The sequence below is a fragment of the Typopeltis vanoorti genome, chromosome 16 (assembly GCF_054136105.1).
Source record: "Typopeltis vanoorti isolate ZY-2024b chromosome 16, IOZ_Tvanoo_1.0, whole genome shotgun sequence".
NCBI classification, from domain to species: Eukaryota; Metazoa; Arthropoda; class Arachnida; order Uropygi; family Thelyphonidae; genus Typopeltis; species Typopeltis vanoorti.
In genome coordinates this window covers 19,674,085-19,696,070 of record NC_143564.1, presented here as the reverse complement: position 1 = coordinate 19,696,070, position 21,986 = coordinate 19,674,085, and the positions used below count along the sequence as shown (strand labels likewise).

At 35.0% G+C, this 21,986-nt stretch overlaps 1 protein-coding gene across 1 annotated transcript in view; it reads left to right on the top strand.

The window, feature by feature from the left end:
• The window catches only part of Mical (Molecule interacting with CasL), a 538,428-nt gene extending 521,153 nt beyond the window's left edge, over positions 1-17,275 (top strand). Inside the window, exons 28-29 of the mRNA XM_090406620.1 lie at positions 6,965-7,038; positions 17,157-17,275. Coding sequence (XP_090262746.1) covers positions 6,965-7,038; positions 17,157-17,275 — 193 coding nt within the window. The remainder of the gene's footprint in view (positions 1-6,964; positions 7,039-17,156) is intronic.
• Positions 17,276-21,986: the final 4,711 nt, after the last annotated feature.

The following is a 21,986-nucleotide window of genomic DNA, read 5'->3' as shown; positions in this document are numbered from 1 at the left end:
AAAGTTTGCTCATGAAGTATCTTCATGACTGGGCTACTTATATATAGAGGTCAATATCCCATAATGCAAAGCACAGCTCTTTTCAGGCATGTATTATGTTATCATTATGAGAATGACCATTACCCAAACCAGTTTCAACCTTTATTTGAGGTCCCATCAGTGGATGCCAGACCCAAAGAGATACCAAGTTTAAGGTAATGCAGAAATCATATATTTCCTAATATACAAGCAATGAAAGGATCTATCACCTTTAAAATACTCTGGATCAGGGGTAGATGTTGAAGGTTTTTTCACACATCCAAAAGGTGTGCTTTGCATTATGGGATATTAAGGCAAGTGATGTGAAGTCATTAGCCTCTATATATAAGTAGCCCAAGTCATAAAAATACTTCATGTGCAAACTTTGTGTGCTTACACTTTGATAAAAAGGTTAAACCAAGAATATAATTTCTTGGCATCTTTAACCAAATGAAAAAACTTTCAACATCTATCTCTGATCCAGAGTATTTTACTAATAAGTTGATACACTTTTTCACTACTTGTATATGAGAAATATATGACGTCTGCATTATTTCAACCTTGGTATCTCATGATATCTGAAGATGACTTGAGGTGACTCATTGAGATTTATTCAAAAAGGAGGAACGAGATGATTTTTGTGAAGTCAGAAGGAAAAAACGATGCAAGGAACCAACATCAAACGAAACTGCAACTCCCATGTAAGCAGAAACAAACCAACATAAGATAAGAGTTCCTCCATTTATTCTACAAGCCAAGGAACAATGGACAGAAGTGGCCATTGCTCTCAAAAACCATAAAATAAATTTTACAAAAGCCAGGAACATGGATGAAGGGATCTGAATACAGCCAGAGATGGTAGCTGACTACTGTAAAATTCGATGTAGCTTAAAAATACCAAAGCGCTTTACATCGATTTTTACATAGGTCAAGTCTCATAAGAACTGTAAATGACCTTGTTTGTTTCTATGTATATTTTGCTAAATATTAATGTAGTTAACCCTATGGGAAGTGACTGTATTTACTGTTTTCAAGTATTTACAAAAACAAAGGCTATGCTTTGCCATCGGAACTTTGTAAATAGCTCTATATAAGAGCATAAGAAAGTTGTTTACAGTTATGTGTATGAGAAAGTCGTTTGCGAGCTCTGTGCATAACACCTTTAAAGTTAGTATCTAAGAGTGCCGCTAGGTTCAGAAAAAAAAGGGGAGTGCTCGGAGGAGAACAAAGAGTGGGTTGAACTTAAAAGAAGGTGAAAGAGCCATGCTGAATTCTTTGGGGTTTACAACCCTTAGTGCAAGGTCCGGAAAATAAAAAGGGGCTGAGCCAAGCATAAGGGGCTTCTAGTCGTCAGCAGAGGAGAGGCAGTCAGAACCAGAGCAGTGGCAGCAGAGAATGAGGAGAGGCAAGACCACAGTTATGAAGCAGGAGAGTCCAGATACAGTTGCCAACAGAGGAGAGCCGAGATCCAAGTGCCGAGAGAGCAAAGGCGAAGCGCTGTTACCGAAGAGAGCTGGTTGGCAGTTAGAAGCAGAAGTTCCCGAAGTAGGATCCAGAGGAGAATCTGCCCATATGCTGAAACCTTTTGCATGTGCTATTTGAGTACCGCAGATTGCAGTCCAAAAGTCCGCCAATATCCCGACGTGATACCGCTGAAGCAAGACACTCCTGAAGGAAGCCTAAAACTCTAGATGAAAGAAATGCCATAAAAATTTTAGTGCACGACTCTTGACTGAATGTGCGATACAGAGCCTCTGTAAATTCCATCCTTTTGTACATTTTCTCTTATAATCTAGGAGATATGTTATATATGGACTGTTAAGAATTAGTTGATCCATAAGAGAGTCCGATTATTCAATTGGCATGTTAGAAGTTGATATTAAATTTGTAAAAATAACTTAGCAGAGAGTTAGCTAACCTCTTTGTGAGTAAACTAGAAGTTTAATATGCTGAATTTGTAAGCAGAGAGTAAATGAGTTTTTGAGTTAAAGAGATTATTTAGTGTTGAAGTAAAAGGGTTCTAATTATATTCTAAAGATTTTTTTAGATGGGTAGAGAAAGCAATCTCCCTGTTGTTTGATTCATGCATATTTCATATTTAATGTAAATAAATGTGTTTTAATTATTTGTTAAAAGAGTGCTGCCTGATCCCTTATTTTACAACTGCACTGTTTCTAAAAATAATCGGACTTGTGAGTGGGAAACAACTAATGCATTAAAAGCGCAGTTTAATTACTTAAGAATCATGACTTAAGAAACTGTTTATATAAACTTTGTTGAAGGAATATACGCTAGTAAGAGAGAGAAATTTACTTGACGTTTTACTGAGTCTTATGCTGATATTGATATATTGGATGATGCAGTCTAACAAAATAAATTTTCCAGTGTTCATAGGCATACGACTAGTAAATACGGAAGGTGGATAAACATAATATGCAGTAGAGTAAGTTAGAAAGGTTACGAGAGGAAAAGCGCGCACCGCTAATTAGTAATAAAGAATAAAAGAAGATATTACAATAACGCAGCAGACAGCATTGTTGCTCTACTATGCACTTGCTAAACTTTTAGACAGTAAAAACTTCCAATAAGACATGTTCACTTTTAAAAAGTGAAAAAAACTTCCAAGTTTTACTGAGCTGTAATACAGAATCCATCACTATTGAGGAAGTCACAAGAGACCTCCAAAACCTATCTAAACCCTATTAAAATTTATTTGCTCAGTATGCTCTAAGCAAATAAATGGCCTATGGCTTTTGTTGGAAATTAGTAAACAGTAGCGACAAATCTATGACCTATAAATAGTTTGTAACTTGGCTATAAAACCAGAACCATTACAATGGAATGCATCAACTGCACAATGTGACCATTGTCAAAAATTTGGCCACTCACAGTGCTATTTCAAGGCTGATTTCTGCTGCTTTAAATGCAGAGAAACCATGCAATGGCTACCTGCATAAATCAAAAACAGAGCCAGCTAAATAAATGTGGCAACTGCAGCGGACCAGTTCCTACCAACTACAGAGGGTGTGAGCAATACTTGGCAACCCAAAAATTAACAAAAGAAAACCTAAGCACCCCATCATCAACTGCATGGGCAAATGCTGATAAACACCCAGCAGCACAGTAAACCATTTATACATGTCCCTTGTATGCAGATGTAGTGGCTTCAAAACCTACCGGAAAAAAAAACAAACCCCAATACCAAACCCAATCCAGCAAAGTCGCAGTTGTAACAGCCACTCTGAGCGAAATGATATTTCAAGTTCAACCAAATAAACCCAGCCAGGACTCAGCAAACAAGTTTGTGAGACATACACAAACAATCCTTATTGCACTAGTTGATGGCTAAGCATAGAAGACTAAACTCTCTACAGATGGTGTTCTGGAATTTATGACATGTCACACTATAGTGCTGAGGTAATCCTTGTAAATGAAATTCGCCTTCAATCAGCCAACAACCCAAAGCTTAGAAACTATGTTCTATACTGCAACAACAGACCCAGTGCCATGGGTAAGTGGAGGTCCAAACTGCAAATGCAGGTCAACTGAAAATATACTCTGTATATAATTCTCCAAACAGTTACTGGAAGCAGTGCTAGTAGCAGGAGACCAGTGGCGGCCGGTGAAAATTTTAAGTGGGGGTGCTGCATATACCAAAAAAAAAAAAAAAAAAAAACTTTTTTTTCCTAATCAGTAACTGATTTATTAATAAATAAATTTACATATTAAAAATTGCTTTATTAAAAATATTTCATCCTCACCACTAACAAACACCAATAATAAAAGTTTCGTATCAATAGCAATGACAAGTGCAAATGAATATATCGGTGTTAGATCGCAGTGCATTTGTTTCGTGTAACAATAATTGAAAAAATATAATTCTTTTCATATTTTCAACGGTGACACTCGTCATTATTCAGCCTTGTATGTATAATAAATAAATAATTATGTTATTTTAACAAAATAAAATAAGATTTACAAAAAATAGTTCACCACGCACCAATAATAAACGTTTCATATCTCACAGAAATAAGGCACTTAAGGATACTAAAAATACACTGCCATTTGAGCAGTTACAGTTGGGAATGAAATGACGTAACGTGCAATGACAAGTGCAAACTATCAGCGTTAGATCGCAGTGCATTTGTTTTGTAATCTAAAGCATTAATCGAGCAATTTCAATTATTAACTATTCAATCAATGTCAAAACATAAGCTGTAACCTTTAACATGTTGTATTGCATTTATATAATGTTGTAAGCATTGTTATTATTTATAAACACAAACAAATTTTAATTTTTCCTTGAGGTTGCTGCAGTGGCGCAGTGCTTATGTACAGGCTGCCACTGCAGGAGACCTAATTGCCAAGTGCACACAGTCTGGAACAGAAGAACTCTAAATTGAAACGGTAGAACTCTCAATTGCTTTACTACTTCCAGGAACACAGTGATCATAGACCTTCCAGAACCCACATACTACAATGGACAGGACTTCCTGATATCCTTGACATAACGATACTACAAAATATCGCACATCAATACCAATTTTGGGCTTGTAACATGAAAATAACCCAGATCGGGTCCCAACTCGAAGGCAAAAAATTTGTGATTAAATTTTGATCTTAGATAAGCAGATAACTGCATTGACAGCTGCCACTGCATTTGTGCAATATACAAGCTCTGACCAATTTAAATAATTAGAAATAAAAATTCCATACATTTGGTGTTTACAACTCCCCTGGTGGTCATTTTGGAACAACCCTTTTTTATTTTTCGGATATCTTCTCTGCATAATGTGCAATGTATTCCTGTAAGTTTTGCAGCATTTGGATCACTGGATGGCATTCCACGAGGCCTTAAACAAGGATACTTTAATTTTGATCACCCTGTACTTTCATATATACAATAACAAAATACTGATATCATTGTTTAGTACTCTATATACAAATATTCAGAGGCATGATTTTTTGATATATTATTATTATTAAGAGAGACGGAGTCATGAACTCATAGAGCAGAGGCCTTACTATTCACACCAGCTGTCATACCTGTTCTTGAATTCATTCATCCTATTTGCACACACAGCATCCAGTGGCAATCCATTCCAGTTATGTACTACTCTGTGAGAGAAAATAGCCATAACCTCCTTGATAGCATTCATTCTCAACTTCCATGGATGCCTTCACGTCTTTTCCACACTCTCCATAAATTGAAAAATTCCATCTACTGAAATTATGTATAACCTTTGCAGAAGTTTATAAGTCTCAATCATGTTACCTCTTTCTCCTGTTTGCTAGTGTCTGCAACCTACAAATTCTCAATCTGTCTTCATTATCTGTATTCCACAATCCTGATATCTTTGACACTCTCCTTTGCACCCTCTCTCTCTCCACTGTATCAGAATCACCATGGAAATGGAGACCAGACCTGCACGTAACAGTCAAAGTGAGGTCTTATCAAGGCCTTATAAAGAGGCAAAATTACTTCCTTATCTTTACATGTCTAGGTTTGTTTCAGCATTGCTATTATTCTCTGAGTTGTATTTTCAATTTTTGCTATATGACCATTGAACTTCAACTTCATGTCTACTAAAACTCCAAGATCCCTAGCCTCATCAGTTTCAAGCATAATCCCCACCAGTATAATACAACATTGGATATCTAATCACACCAAAGTGCATGACTTTACATTTATTAACATTGAAATGACAGCCGTTTTCACATTTCCACAATTCCTGCCTATTCAAATCATTCTGGAAATGCTGCATATCAGCGACACTCCTGATTATCCTACCTATCTTTGCATCATCAGCAAATAGCTGTATGTGACATGTCAAATCCTTCTCAATGTCATTTATGTACAGATTGAATAACAATGGACCAATGACTAATCCTTGAGGCACACCACTTGTTACCTTGAATCTTGCAGATTCACATTCCCTATATACCACTGTTTGATATCTGTCAGTCAGCCATTATCTTATCCGTGCCAATAGTTTATAATCCAATTATTATCATATTTGCATGCCTTAGCTGAACTTTCTACACATTCAGGTGTAGACTATCCATCTCATACAACTCTAGTCTTTTCTTCCTTCAAACTTGCTCCACAGATCCAAAAATTCAAACAATTTCTCAGCACTTTTAGTCTGTGCATGAGATGATTTGCTATTCATAGGCTTCCTTTTTAACTTAATGTTGCCATATCGTTTATCCTTTTCACTCTTCGTTCTCACATCTTTCAGTAATTGTTTCATTTTCTTTCTCATACTGTATTTATCACTACTTAAATCATTTGTTTTACAATGCTACCACCTCTTTTCTTTTCTGTTTCTTGATTGCATTCATCACATCCTTGAGTTTTGTTCTCAGAAAGCTCGAAGTAAAGTTAGAAAAGTGCGATTTTAATGAGCAATTCACCCTACATTTATTTTTCTTATGTTCTACTTAACATACTTTATTAATGGGTACCTTATCAACTTCTGTGCTGTATCTTATTTTTCTTTACCTACCTGAGTTTTTCTAAACATTTTTCAATGTTTTCTTACTCCCAGGTCAGCTGTCTAATAATTTGTTCTAACCCAGAAATTTCATGTCAAATTATGAGAAAGAAAACATTCTCTGTTTTCAACAATGAAAAAAAACTAGGACAACTTATTCCTGTTAATAATTTTGTTGTTGGTTAGTAGTGGTTGATCAAATTGCACATTCAGTACCTCTCTTTTATCTCTTATAGTGTTCATCTGAGATTTAACTCATAAATACTATTAAAAAAAAGTGAAAATTTTTTAAATAAACATTTGTATTTTATATTTTTACATAGCATTCTATTCTTTGTCATGGTGAGAAACCATTTTAATAACTGTTGATTTTCATGAATATAATTTCAGTTCCCTTTTTATTAGTTATGGATTCATCTAAGCTGTTGATCAAAAATGTTTTCAAATAGGGCTAAAGATCTCCAACTAGAAGATCGCCATAGTCACCTACAGCAAAAAATGAGAGAGAGAATGGCAGAGAATGGTATGCTGTTATTTAAATTCATCTTTTTTTTAGACAAAAAAGCAAAATGAATAACTCATTATCACTATATAACCCTTCATTAGAAAAGAATAGAGTCTAGTGATATTTGATGGCTGAGCTAACTGGTATGGGAATCCCATAAAAGAGCAGGAGATGGAAATGGTAACATTTGGAACATAGGGTCAGTTAATTTCATGTAATCACTGTACATTTTAGTTAAGGTCTCTTGCTTCTATTAAACGTGAGTAAAATATTAAAAAAATGTTTTTTTGTTGGATACTGTAATCTAGTCATTAAAAAATGAGCATACTTAATAATGCTACCTGAGTTTGTTAGTGTAAAAGAAAGTATCTACAAATCTGAATTATTTTGTTACATTTTCATTAGGGATAATAAATTAGATGTTATATAAACAAGATTTTTTTTTGCTTGCAGTGGTGAATGACCAGAATGGATTGACAGAGATTGGTTGTGAGCACTCTGATAGTGGATAAATTTAAGGAGTGATGTAATAGGTATTGAACAGGTATTCAACACCTATTATATTGGTCTGCTTCTTGAATCTTATTCAAGAAGCAGATCAAAAAGAATTGGTTACACTCTTTGAAGGAAAGGTTACAATTATCAAGCTTCAGAGACATGACAGAAATGGCCAGAGATAGAACTAGATGGCAAAGATTTCTTATTTATAGGGGACTCAACTGGTCATCTGATGGATGTGAGAAATAAGAAGAAAAATAGGTAGTTTGTGAATAATGGTTAGTATGGGCCTTCCATGATGAATCTTCTGACTCCATGAAGGTGCCCATAATAATAAATTACGAATGAGATTGCTTAAAGTTTGAACTACATAACTAGGAAGAGACTTCTCCATAGCCTAAAAGGAACACAAATAACTTACTGGTGTTTTTCATCTATCTATCACAGACCAGGCATCCAGGTGAATACTGAAAGAATAAGGATGAATTAATAATTTGAGACTAAGTGAACTAAATTATATTCTGTATTGACTGAAATTATCTATCTTTATATATATATATATATATATTACAGTGGTACAACATAATCAAATATCATGCTGGCTGAGGCATCACTTGGTTAATACAAGGTCCATGCTATGTTTTTCAGATAATCAGTCAAACAGTAATAAGATGATTTATTCTGGCATTCTAGGTTAGGAAAAGATCCCTCCACATGAGACTCTGTTCATGTATCCCATATGAAGGCTTGTGAAAAGTGCTGGCCACCTTTTTATTCTTCTTTTTCTGTGCTTCCTGTATTCTTTACTCTGCTTTAGCTGATTTTTTTTTTTTACTATGATCCAGGCTGCCACTGTGATTTAATGCCATGCTGTGCAGTTTATAGAGAGGATCTGGCAGTATGTGTATATTACCCTGCCACTCAGGGCTACATTTTCTTGATTCGGAAAATATTGCATGAATGAGTAGGGTACCAACCCTTTCAAACCCTTCTGAATAAAGGCAGGCAACATTTTCTCTATTGGTAAAATGTATTGGCAACATTTTCCCTATTAAAAAAATTCTTGTAGAAATAGCATCTAAAATACCATCTGAGCAATTCCTTTGTATAATGTAATAACCACAGTAAGAAACTTTAATGAAGTACAGATATTTTTATTGAATACCTCTCTTTACTGGCAGATACATTCATCAGAAGTCTTCTCATCACACCACCCACAAAATTGGTGTTATCAAGTCTTTAATTAATAGAGCACATAATGTGTGCCCCTCTCCCTCAAGCTTACAATAAGACCTTCTCATTATCAAAACATTTAATGGAATTAAATATTTATAATCCTCGTCAAATCCGGTAGATACACTGCATGGAAAGAAGTCAACAGACACCATAGTGTGAGGAACAAACAGCCATGTTGCCAACCTTAATAAGATGTAAAACCTCCTTTTGCTGTGATGACTGTTGCAATCCTATGGGGCATAATTTCCACAAAGCATATGATAGCAATCAGTGGGAATTTTGGACCATGTTTCACTAAGGAAATACCATGAGTAGACACATTAATTAAAATCAAAATAAAATAGAGTTCACTGGAACAGACAAGAGTCCTTCACAAAAGTCGGTTCTTCAATTAAGCTTTATAAAGAAATATGTTAAACTTTACTTCATTCTCCTAACTTAAACAGATCCGATAGTCTATGTCTATCCCCCTTTGTGGGAGATAGTACTTTTTAAATCAGCTAATCTTTCCTAACTTTTTTAATTGTGTGTGTATATATATATATAAAATTAATTTATTTATCTATTTTTTTTAAAAAATAAGTTAGGAAATTTAATAAACTTTGTCGAGTTATTATTATTATTCAGGCCTCCATGAAGTCAAGAGACTCATTGTGAGAGGTCCTTCTTAGAAAACACTAAGTCTATCATACTCCTTAAACTCATTGACCATTCTTGCTCTCACCACTCTAAGATCTTACATTAGCTACTTAGGTGGCACCTTTTCGAATTGTCCGTTATTGTTTAATTACTTTTTACATGTACTGAAGATGCCTGTGATACTCAGGTGAAAATTCTACTAATGAATATTATTTTATGTTTTCACCTGAGTATCACAGGCATCTTCAGTACATGTAAAAAGTAATTAAACAATAACGGACAATTCGAAAAGGCGCTACCTAAGTAGCTAATGTAAGATCTTAGAGTGGTGAGAGCAAGAACGGTCAGTGAGTTTAAGGAGTATGCTAGACTTAGTGTTTTCTAAGAAGGACCTCTCACAATGAGTCTCTTGACTTCATGGAGGCCTGAATAATAATAATAACTCGACAAAGTTTATTAAATTTCCTAACTTATTTTTTTAAAAAAATAGATAAATAAATTAATTTTATATATATATATATATATATATATATATATATACACAATTAAAAAAGTTAGGAAAGATTAGCTGATTTAAAAAGTACTATCTCCCACAAAGGGGGATAGACATAGACTATCGGATCTGTTTAAGTTAGGAGATCTGTTTACGTTGCCACACTTTAACATATTTCTTTATAAAGCATTATTATAATTTTAATTAATGAATTTTGGACCATTCTTCCTATAGGCATGTAATGAAGTCCTGAATTATTTTAGGGTGAATGTCCCTTGACCTCATCTGACACTCCATTTCACAGATGTTCAATAGGGTTAAGATCAGGACTCTATGGAAGCCAGTAAAGTGTGGCAACGTTCATGTCCACAAACCACACAGGTTACAGCAGTAGCCTTAAACCATAGTTCATTGTCTTGCTGAAAGAGAAATATTCAGTTCCATAGAAACACCCCAAATCAGAAAAATTCTGTCCAGAATGTTCAGATACCTCTCGGAGTTCATTGTTTGTGGCATTATAAACAGAGGTCTGAGGCCAAACCAGGAAAAACATGACCATACCATCACACTGCTACCTTCGAATTTCGTACTTGGAGTTATGCACTCTGGTACAGGATGTTCATTGGTCACATTCACCAACGTCCTGTAGGCTGTTGGTATCTCTGAACCTATTGGTAGATTTTGAAGTAAGTATCATCTTATTCCCACATATTTTTTATTGACAAATCTCCTCTGTTACCATACAAAAGACAAACTGTGACCTCTATCCTTAACTGGTGTGAGTGTAATTTGACATACTTTGGGCAAGCAGGCCATTCTGTGGAAAAAAGAATTAATGAACACGAATATGTGCAACCTCAAAAGTCTGGTCTGGCACAGCATAGTATTGACACTAAACACATTATCTAGTGAGATAAGGTCAACTTTTCCATAGAATCAGTTTTAAATATGAATGCCTTTTCAAAGAAAGTTGTGAAGCCCTTTTACATTGGCCTAACCTTAATCAGAATGACTCTCTCTTTCTCCCTCTGAAAAGTTTTGGAGATTTTACATTTTCATTTTATGTAAACATCAAAAATAGTTTCAGTATTATTTATTACTATTAATTTCTAGCATATGCCTTGTATTCCTGTTCTTTAATTTGCTTGTTTCTGCACACTGCTGTGCTGTTATTTTCAGTATGGACTAGTTGCACTCTCATTAAAGTTTATTACTGTGGTTTTGTGTAATTTTATGGTTTATAGTTATGTTACAGGTATCTTTAAATATAATTTCTTGGCAAGTTTAATTAAAGTTTCTACAAGAATAACAGTGAAGATAATGTGCATATTTGTCTTACACCTTATACTTTTACATTAAACTATCTTCCTCTGTTTCCTTCTATTCTAACTGCTGACTTGCAACTTAATATAAACTAAATATTTCTCTATATAATCTTCCTTTTACATCATATAATTGTAGTGTTTTAAAAAGCCTGTTTATGTGCCTCTTTGTATGTGTTTTTGAGATTTCCAAAACTGCAGTACAGATCCTTGTTATATTCCTATGATTTCTCAACTGTTTGTCATAAAATTTCATACTTTTCCTCTTTCAATATTGTTTTTCATTTTCTGTCTCAGCCTACAATTACAATCTTGTCCACAGGATTCTTTGTTACAATCTTTTCATTTGATTTACTCATTTTTGAGAGAAAAACACAGGCAGTAATTGCAATGAGATAGAGGAGATAATTTGATTTTTTTAATAGCTAATGAATTATCAATATTGCAATATTTCCTCGGTTGTACCATTGCATTGTTTTATGTATAACATCATGCAGCTCTTACTTTTTCAAATCGATTATTCATGTTCTGCTTTGTAATGAATTATTGTCACCACTGATAAATGTTTATATAATATTCAGACTGTATTTTTTATTAAATAGTATTTAGTTATCCCGTGTGTGTGTGTGTGTGTGTGTGTTTTGAAGAAACCTTTCATGGCACAGGTATCTCTTAAACAGCAATTGAGGAGATAAGCTCACACACACAACAAAACAGTTCAGTGCACAAGTAGCATTGAATGCAAGCAGAGAAAATGGGCTGTGTTGCTTTCAGCTCACCCGTGCTCGCTGTGTTCACCTGCCTTTACTCAGTACAAAATGGAAAAAATCATGCTAAAGCAAATTCACTTCATGCTATTTGCATTCCCCTATTTATTATCAGTCATATATGAGCAAATTTGTGTTTTATAAATGCAAGTTATATGAGGGATGACTGCAGTTGAATCCTTTATTGGATCTTTATTGTTGAAGCTATCTCAGTTTTCTTTTCAATCTATTTTAAAGAACAAAATTTGCTAGAGTGTTTTTTTTTTAATTATATTAAACAATAAAACCATTCTGTGGTGATGAAATTTGATAAAATTGGGAATTTGGAATATCCAGTTACTTCAGTTTTGTTTCACTCAAACTTCTCAAAACAGCAATAGAAGGCAAAGTTCTGGGAAAAAGAGGAAGGGTAGACCATCAGTGAGATAGATGGATAGTGTATCTGAAGTGACTGATCTTTAGAGAGTTGAAGCCTCCAGAAAAGCATACAACAGGACCACGTGGTGAGGACTGGTGTGACAAATCACCGAGCATCTGAGTGACCATACAGTATCGTTTGATATCAAATGAAATGGATAGATTTGACCTTTTTTTTAACACAAATTAGCAGAATGATTCAAAATCATCATAATAATATTGTTCTTGCCAGATGGAATTTAATGAAATTACATGTTTAGAATCTATTAAAATCTATCCATTAACTTTAAAATCTATCCATTAACTGCAGTTTTGCTTTAGTTGGACCATTTTAGTGACAGAAGTAAGCAAAACAAAATTATACATAATCCAAAAAATTGCTCTGGGTTTAATTTTCGTGATAACAAATGATACCAGAATATCACTATAAAAAGAATACTATTATGAAACTTATTTCTGACATTTCCTTATTTATTATAAATTCATTTTAATATCATTTATTTATTTATTTTTATATATCAACTTCGCACACAAGAGGTCACGAGACCTTTAAAATGACAGTGTGAACTGTGTCGAAATGATGTCACATTCATGAGGATGAAATCTTTATGAATTGCTCATTTAATATCTCAACTATGTTCTCTGTGGCAGTTATCATTCTGTCATTTTCACCAATCATTATCATCCCATAATCATTCTTATTCTTCTACTGGCCACATATCAATTGCTAACTGTTGTTTGCATTGCACTTTTCTCCCCTTATCAAGTGAGTTGCCTTTCTTGCCTGCTCTTTGTATTCCTCAATCAACTGATTATTTTCAGTTGCAGATTGCATGCCTCACCTCTTCATTCATCTATTTTGTACCCACCTTGTTTAATCTCTTGACTCTTGGAATACATTGATACTCTGGCTCTGTCGGATAGCTCTTGAGCAGGTCCAAGCATTGGTCTCCTTTCCATTCAGTTCTTATTCCATTTAGTGATTACAAAGAACAGGAGACAATTACTGGTCTTTGTAATCTCCATCCTTAGAGTTTCACATATATTCCTTTTTCACAGAAGTTCTCATATGGCTAGTCACCACCCAGGTGATCACTTCAGTCACTTGCCAACCAAAGAAAGATTTGACACTCCATTTATAATTACATCCTCGGATGAGATGATCAAATCCAAAAACCTTGAACCTCTTGTGGCGTCTGTTGCATACTGCTTAAGGTAGTTGCTCCCCATGTCTTCATTCCATCTGTATTATCATAATTAAAATTACTTGTAATGATCATCTTATTTGCATAGCTAATTGCCTACACATTTCTTCTCACTGTTCTCCATATTACCAGTCTATAGCATAGTAACATCCAACTGAATATTTCATCCTGTCCATATTTACCTCACATCGTACTGCCGCTATCGTCCCTTTCATCTTCACCTTGAATGGGCATTACTGCTCTGCTAGCATTAACAGCACTCCCCTCCTTTTTTCCTATATGAAATTTCCCTATAGGGAAATTGGAGAGTTGGGGGGGGGTGGAAAGACAATATGAGAAGTGTGGATGTTTGCATTGATTGAGTTCGTTCACCAAAAAAAATGGCCAAATAAATGAGACATGGTTGGATAACGAACTCAATCAATGCAAACATCCACACTTCTCATATTGTCTTTCCATCCCCCCCCCACTCTCCAGTTTCCCTATATGTTTCATTCCTGCTCTCTCATTTCTTTCACTTACACTAATTTCTTCATTCACATGCTCTCCTTCAATTTCTCCTGTCCTACTTTCCTGTTTCTTGCACATCACCTCTTACTCAATCAGATCCATTCGCTGCAGTCAGTACTCTTCCTTCCTTCCAGTGACAGCCACTCTAGTTGGCTCACACTAGAACCATTTAAATGCTATTTGTCCATATTAAACCATTCCCTCTGTTCCTCAAAATCATCCCGCACCTTTCTCTTCACACAGCTCTGCTTTCATACCACTTGTGATCTTTGCCCACTATCTCCACTGATTACTATTATTTCAATGTATTGACTATCCTTCCCATTACACTGTTATCTTTATTCTCCTCAAGAATTGCCTGATATTTATTCTCACATTCATCTTGTTCCCAACTAAATCATTTGTTTTTTTTAGACCAGTGGTTCTCAACCTTTGTGAAACCGTGGCCCGTAAATTCTTTTTTTATAAGACATGGGCCTGGTTTCAACAAATTTACTCATAAATACCTTTCCAATTTTTTTTAATGTTCATACATTAAACTAACATAAGTATTAATTAATTATGGCATAATCATAAAGAGTATTAGTACACTTATGTATACAGTGTGACATGTTGACAAATATAAAATTACATTTAAATTAGTTATCAATCACTGGACTAATGAAATCTTGTAGCATATTGTAGTTTCCTCAGGCCAACATCGTTAAATTAATTTGTGCTGATTTTCATTGACATATCCCATTCTGATCACCAAAAATTTATAATATTATTCAGTGTAAAATTGATTATTGTATTATTAAATTGATCAGAAAATGGTAGTGAGAAAAATATTTATGCATTGTTAACTCACTATAGAAGTCAGCTGAGCAGGGGAAGCAGCAGAAAGATGTCAGCTTGTTCGCGAAACACTTATTATCCAAAATTACACAAAGTCCCTTGTCTCTTATTCATATTAAAATTTAAATCTGTAGGCCTATTACTTTTAAAAAATCACAGCACTCGGGTTTCGAAACAAGCACACACTGCAATGTGAACTTGTGAAGAAACAGTATTCGGCATTACTAGATTTGAGAACTGGATACAGACTGCCTTGATCTTAAATTTCAGTGGAAAAATTTTCTTTATACTTCCTTGCTGATTGGTCACTGACATTTGCAACACAGATGTTATTTTGTTCAGTTTTAAGAACAGGATATGCCGCCCATTGTTGTAATCGGCTTGCAGGTGATTTTTATGACCTGTCATAAACAGCAGTATTCCCTTAAATATAAAGAGCCAATAGGCTTCATTTCGGCGATATAAACATTATTTAAATTAAGGGGATATTAAATCCCACATTGTTTTAAAACCGAATAAGAAACTCAAAGATTGGAATCAGAGAGTTTCATGCCGAATATAGTAAACTATAAAAATATCGGCGATTACTAGCATGAGCTAATGCAAGTAGTCCTAGTACGTAGTACAATCTCGGGCAACTCGCAGCAAAGGTGGTAAAGTTCTGATCGCTATTCTTGGTATTTTCCATAATGTAAAAACACATTTCTTAGGAAATGTATGTTGTTATTACATTATGGCAGGAGGTCACTACCCAGACCGGTTTCAGCCTTTTTTGAGGCTTCATCAGTGAGTAGCTAGACCAAATTAATACCCCAAATTAATTAATAGGGTAAAGTTTTAAAACAATGTGGGATTTAATATCCCCTTAATTTATATAAGCAGTATTCCCTTTCCTGAATGTTGAAAGATTTTAATGTCTGGAAATTCCTGATCGTTCATCAATACTTCCATGTTTAAAAATATGCAGCTTGGTCACTGACATTTGCTGCACAAATGTTATTTAGGCGTTCTGGGTCTGAGCTTTTTGACACATTCACGGATATTATTCTCCTCAGAATATTTCCACTATAAAATATTTATTCATGAAAAATGCTTAGAAAACTAAAATGACAAATTCCAGGAGAACCTCTCGCGGCCCGTTATAATTGATGTCAGTGCCCGGTACTTGGCCACGGCCCGGCGGTTGAGAAACACTGTTTTAGACTACCAACTCTTTTGCTTCTTACTCCTCATATCCAATGCCTCAGTTGCTCTGTTCATTCTACCTCCAGGAAAACAAAATCTCTCTGCATGCTTTCATTCATCACACCTTTAACCTCTCTACCGGCCGAGGTGGATGAAATAGTGTGACCAAATTGCACTTCTTATCCATGTTATTCAACGGGTGTTACAGAATCGTATCATGATTTAGCTGGACGTCTATAGACATCATGGTCGGTTGGGGTGTTAATAATCTAATCTTCATATAGTGCCACTCTCAAATTATTTCTTGACTCTTTCACCTCGCCATCTTTCATTCCGTTCTTCCTTCATACACAGTTAACCTCATTTCACTCTACATGCTGTTTCCTTGCCTTATCTTTACCAAATCTACTAATGCGTCTTGAATCCTGTTCTCACTATTATTCACATTGACTATCTTTTTACAAGAATAAATTATATTCTTGGGTTAATCCTTTATCGGAGTGTAAACAAACAAAGTTTGCATGTGAAGTATCTTCACAAGTAGCCCAATCATGAAGACACTTCATGTGCAAACTTTGTTCAGTTACACTTGGATAAAGGATTCAACCAAGAATATAATGTCTTGGCATCCTTAATTTATGTTCTCATACTCTCAGTCTCGCTTGTTTCTGTACCTACATTCACATTTTTTCTCTTTATTCTGCTACTAAAGAAGCTTCATGTTTTATGAGCATATCTCACTTCTTGCATACTCGCTTAAGTCTCTTATTCAACCTCTCTATATAGACATCCTAGTCATCTTTCCATGCATACATATTTCATGGCACCATACCATTCTTGAAAAATCCAGTGTTCATGTTAAAAAAAAAAAAAAACTTGCTATAATTATTTATATGAAAGGAAATGATATTTTAATGAAAGAAATAATTACAAATTTTGTTTTCAGTGTTGCATCTGGTAAACAACTGGCTGCAATTGGATAACTTTGAATATACATTTCAGTAATTCTGTTTTGTATTTTTAACAGATTGGAAAAAAACTCAGGAAGATATTGAAGAGGAACGGAAAATGTTGTCAGAGATGTTGGAAATAGTTGAGAAACGAGATGAACTGGTTGCAATGCTGGATCAACTTCGCATAAAGTAAGTATCTCTGTATAAAATCTAATACAACTTAAAATTTTTTAAAAAAAAGATAGCTTACTTGCATTGAAGTGCAAGTAAGCTATCTTGTTTGAATTGTTCGATAAAAAGTATGAGATTTTAATTTTTAGAGTGATTTAATCCTTAAGTTGTTCTGTGGCCAGTTGACTAGTTACTAAGTGCATCACTTTATCATATAAACTAATCAGGATGGGACTCTAAAGAATGTCCTTCAAATAATGCTAAAATAAAAAATATATAAAAAATAATAGAAAATAAACTTTCCTTGGGATGAATGGTTTTTTTCCATGTGTTGTTACTTGCACAAAAAAGGGACTTATGTTCAAATCTGGACTAGTTGTTCATTATTTTAATGAAACATAATGCCAGGCATAATTCTAGAATAGAAAGAAAGGGAAAACTTACATTATGTACAGCTTTAATATTGCTATTTTAGTCCAGTATCATTAGATCATTTTCAAGGTAATAATGCATCATGGTTACTTAAGGGTCAGAGCTGGATAACTGGAAGGAAACCACCACATATCATCTAAACATACAGCAACTAACCAGAGCTTCTGACCTAATATCCAGTTCTCATTTCTCATGGTCCACTCTGTTAGTAGATATCTGGCATGATGAACAACAAATGAGGATGGAATGGATGGTTTAGCAGACCAGATTCCATTCTCCAGTGGCTTTAACCAAATTGATAGAAAGTCATGTACTCTAAGGCATCACCAAGTGCCCTGGTGATGCCCCAGAGTACATGTAGCTCATACAAGTTTGTTCCAGTAGCTGGAACAAACTTGTACCTTTTACTACCAGAAGAAATATCAATGGAAAAGAATTAGAGTGATGTGGGAAATTTTCAGAATTAGGAATTGGACAGTGCAATTTATTTGTGCTTATGGTCCCACAGAAGGGTCTGCCAAGGAAGCAATGGAGGAATTTTTTTTGGAGGCATTAGAGAAGTCAGCTGGCACAATGAAAAGGGAAAGTTGGTTCTTGTTGGAGATCTAAACAGCAGACTAGGATATAATTACTAGACATAAAGAAATGTTTTGGGAAAATTTGGAGAACAGCTCAAAGCTGATCATAATGCCTTGGATTTTTGTCCAGGACATGTATTAGTTATTACTAACACCATGTTTCAACATAATGTGCACAAATTTACATGAAGAGAAAATGCAAGAAATAAGAAAAGTCTCATTGACTATGTTATAGTTGATAGCGATGTTTTCCAACTGGTTCAGGGAAAATAGTATACGGATGATGTGAAATAGGAAGTGATCACTACTTAATTCTGAGCAGGATAAAATTGAATTCCATATTGAAAAGAAGAGTGTGTAAGAAAGTTTTAAAATGAATCAAAGTTGAGCAGAGGTGAACTGTAGACTCAAATACACAAACATCATCAAAGAAAAATGAAAGAGTTTGAAAAAGAACCAAACATTGGAGATTCAGTGGACAACCCTGAAGAAAACATCGACGATTCAGCCACTGAGGCATGTGGTGAGTTGTCTATAAGGATAGAAAAATCACAACTCCGTGGTGGACTCAGGAAGTTACAGAGGCAGTGAAGGAAAAGAAGAAAGCGTATTGAAAATTCCTGGCAAGTAAGTCAGTCAACTTGTGCTCTCAGAGAATACAGAGAAAAATGTAAGAAAGTGAAGCAATGTTTAAAACTAGCTCAACAAAAGTCATGGGAAAAGACTTTGTAAGAGCATAGAATATCAAGAAGGTGGCATAGTATTCTGAAGGCTATCGAAAAAGCTTAGAAAAGGAGGAAAAAGTGCTGCAAAAGGAAACAAATGATAAAAAACTGAAGATAAAAATATTCTAGATGTTTGGAGTAATTACTTTGAAAGGCTGCTAAATGAAACAAGAAGTGTCAGCATGGTAGTAGAAAACTCCCAACAGGAATGCAGTCAGGAATACATATCCATACTTGAAGTAGAAAAAGTCATCAAAAACCTGAAATGCGAAAAGGCATCTGGATTAGATGAAATTCAACCAGAAATGCTCAAATATAGAGGTATAAAAGTTTTACAGTGGCTGCATTGCATAATTCGGAATGGCCTAGTTATAGGGTCGAATTCCAGATGTTTAGAACAGAGTTCCCACAGTACCGTCCATAAAAAGGGAAATAAAACTGAATGAATTACAGAGGTATTTCCTACTAAGTGTTCCTGGTAAGATTTATGCACATATACTTGAGAAACAACTAAGAACAATTGTAGAAGGGGAACTTGGCAAAGAACAAGCTGGATTCCGGCCTAATAGAGTTGCAAGGATCAGATTTTCACTCTAAGGCAAATAGGTGAGAAATATGACAAGGATTTGTATTTAAGTTTTGTTGATCTTGAAAAGGCATATGACAAGGTGCCAAGAGGAAAGCTCTTCAAATTGTTACAGTTATATGGTGTAAATAAGACATTATATTGAGCAGTACTTAGTCCGTGTTTAAGCTGTAAAGCAGCAGTTAGAATTGAATGAGGTAGTACAGGAAGATGATTTGATGTTAAATCAGGTGTGCGACTAGGGTGCACATTATTTCCACTGTTATTCATTATCTATATGGATCACATTATGAAAGAAAGTGGTATTAAATGTGATATCAAAATTGACAATGCTAATCTTAGCTCTTTACTTTATGCAGATGATGTTATACTTCTGAATAAATTCAGCCCAAGTCTGCAAGATTCTCTGACTAAATTGAATAACTGTTGTAATAATTTCTATGAAAATCAGCAATAAAAAGACAAAGATAATGAAAATAGGCAGAAACACTGAAAACCTCAACTGTATCCTGAATGGTGAACCTATAGAAAGTATAACATTTCAGCTATTTAAGCATAATTTTTAGTGTAGATGGTAAATTAAATATGGGACTAGACAACAGAAGTATTGGTGGACTGAAAAGATGGCATCAGTGGCATTATCACATTAAAAATGAGGATATTAAAAAAAAACTTGCCATTGTTAGCATTCAGGAATGTGTTAGTATAGCTAATCTCAGGTGCTATGGTCGCTTAAATATAATGTGAGAGGGAAGATTAGCTCTTTCTTTCTTAATCTTTTCCCCTCTTTTACTGTGTTGAGGGTTTCTATTCCTTCTAACCATAACCATTATACGAGGATAAAGTGGTTGGCCCTATGCCTCCCAGTGTATCCTATGTCTTTATAAGCATTATGTTCTCATGACCCAGTTTGCCTGCTTGCAGGAGGAAGAACCCCAGATAAACTGGGGAGGAAAATCCTACAGTCCACACCCAAGATCAGATAACTTGGCTATGTCTGAGAAAGATCCTAAGTTCCTCATGTCAGCAATGGAAATTGAACCCAGGACACTCCTTTCCCAGTCATATGGTTGCAAAGCGATAGCCACTCGGCTACCCGCACAGATGGAAAGATTAGCAAAACAAGTATTCTTTGCCAGGTTGGCAGGAAAAAGACCAAGAGGAAGACTAAGATGTAGGTGGATTGATACAGTAAAAAAAGTGCCTTAAAAGACCAAAATATAAGATCTGATAGTGTTGTAATCTTGACAGATAACAGACTAATTTTGAGGAAATTAGTCTGTTATAATTTTTTCATGTAGCACTACCATAGTTATCCTGTACACACCCTGAGGGTACATATCAGGAATTTGATGATTATGAAGTGGAAATGATAGCAAGATTAGAGTAGTACCATGTTGACATAATTGATGTTACCAAAACAGAGAAAAACTACAAGGTGTTGTAACATTCAACACCTTGAACGTGTAGACAGACTTATGTGTTCGTCATACATGTCGTTTATTTTTTAATGGTATATATTAGAACACAGACTAATAAGTAAATAATTATTTATTAACTTATTGCTGATATTTCGCTGGTGTTATAACCAACATCTTCAGAGCACAAAAACACAGTTTGTCACAATACACGAGACTATAACAACATGGTGTAAACAACGGACTAGTTAAACAAAATTGTAGCAGCAACACAAAGACTAGAGTCCTGACTTTGGCACCCTCTATCTGAAAAAAATAATAATAAAAAAATGCAGCTATCACATAAGACTAGAGTCCTAAACAGAGAAAAAAAAAACCGGTACTAGTTTTTTCTTAAGATGACTGTCTCCCAGATTTTAGGCAAATTTATACAGCCATGTTTGTTGAGATTTGGAGTGTGTTTCTGGGCTTCTGTTGCCTCTAAGAACAATCTCTCTGACTTGTAATAGCTTCTGTGCAGGGGTATCCAGAGCATGGTCTGGTAGTCCCGACTTGCCATAGTGATAATGCCGGATGTATCTTTTGTGTTCGTTGATGCAGATGTTCACAGTTCTTCCTGTTTGACCGTAGTAGGCTTGATTACATGAGCAGGGTACTTCGTAGACTCCTGGATGTGATAAAGGGGGAATGCTGTCCTTGAGAGAGCGGATAATGGTTGCTAATTTGCCACATGGTCTGAATGTGGTGCGTAGTTCGTGTTTATTAAGAATTCTAGAAATTATTTCGGATGTGCCTTTAATGTATAGGATGGTGACTATTTTGTTGTAGTTCTCTGTGGTGGATAGTGGGAGGGATTTCTTAGGAGCATTTAGTATTTTGTTTATCTTATGGGGATTATAGCCATTGGCCAAGAAGGTGTGGCGTAAGTGAGCCAGTTCAGCAGCAAGAGCATTGTCATTGGAACAGATTGCTCTCACTCTGTGGGTTAGCGTTT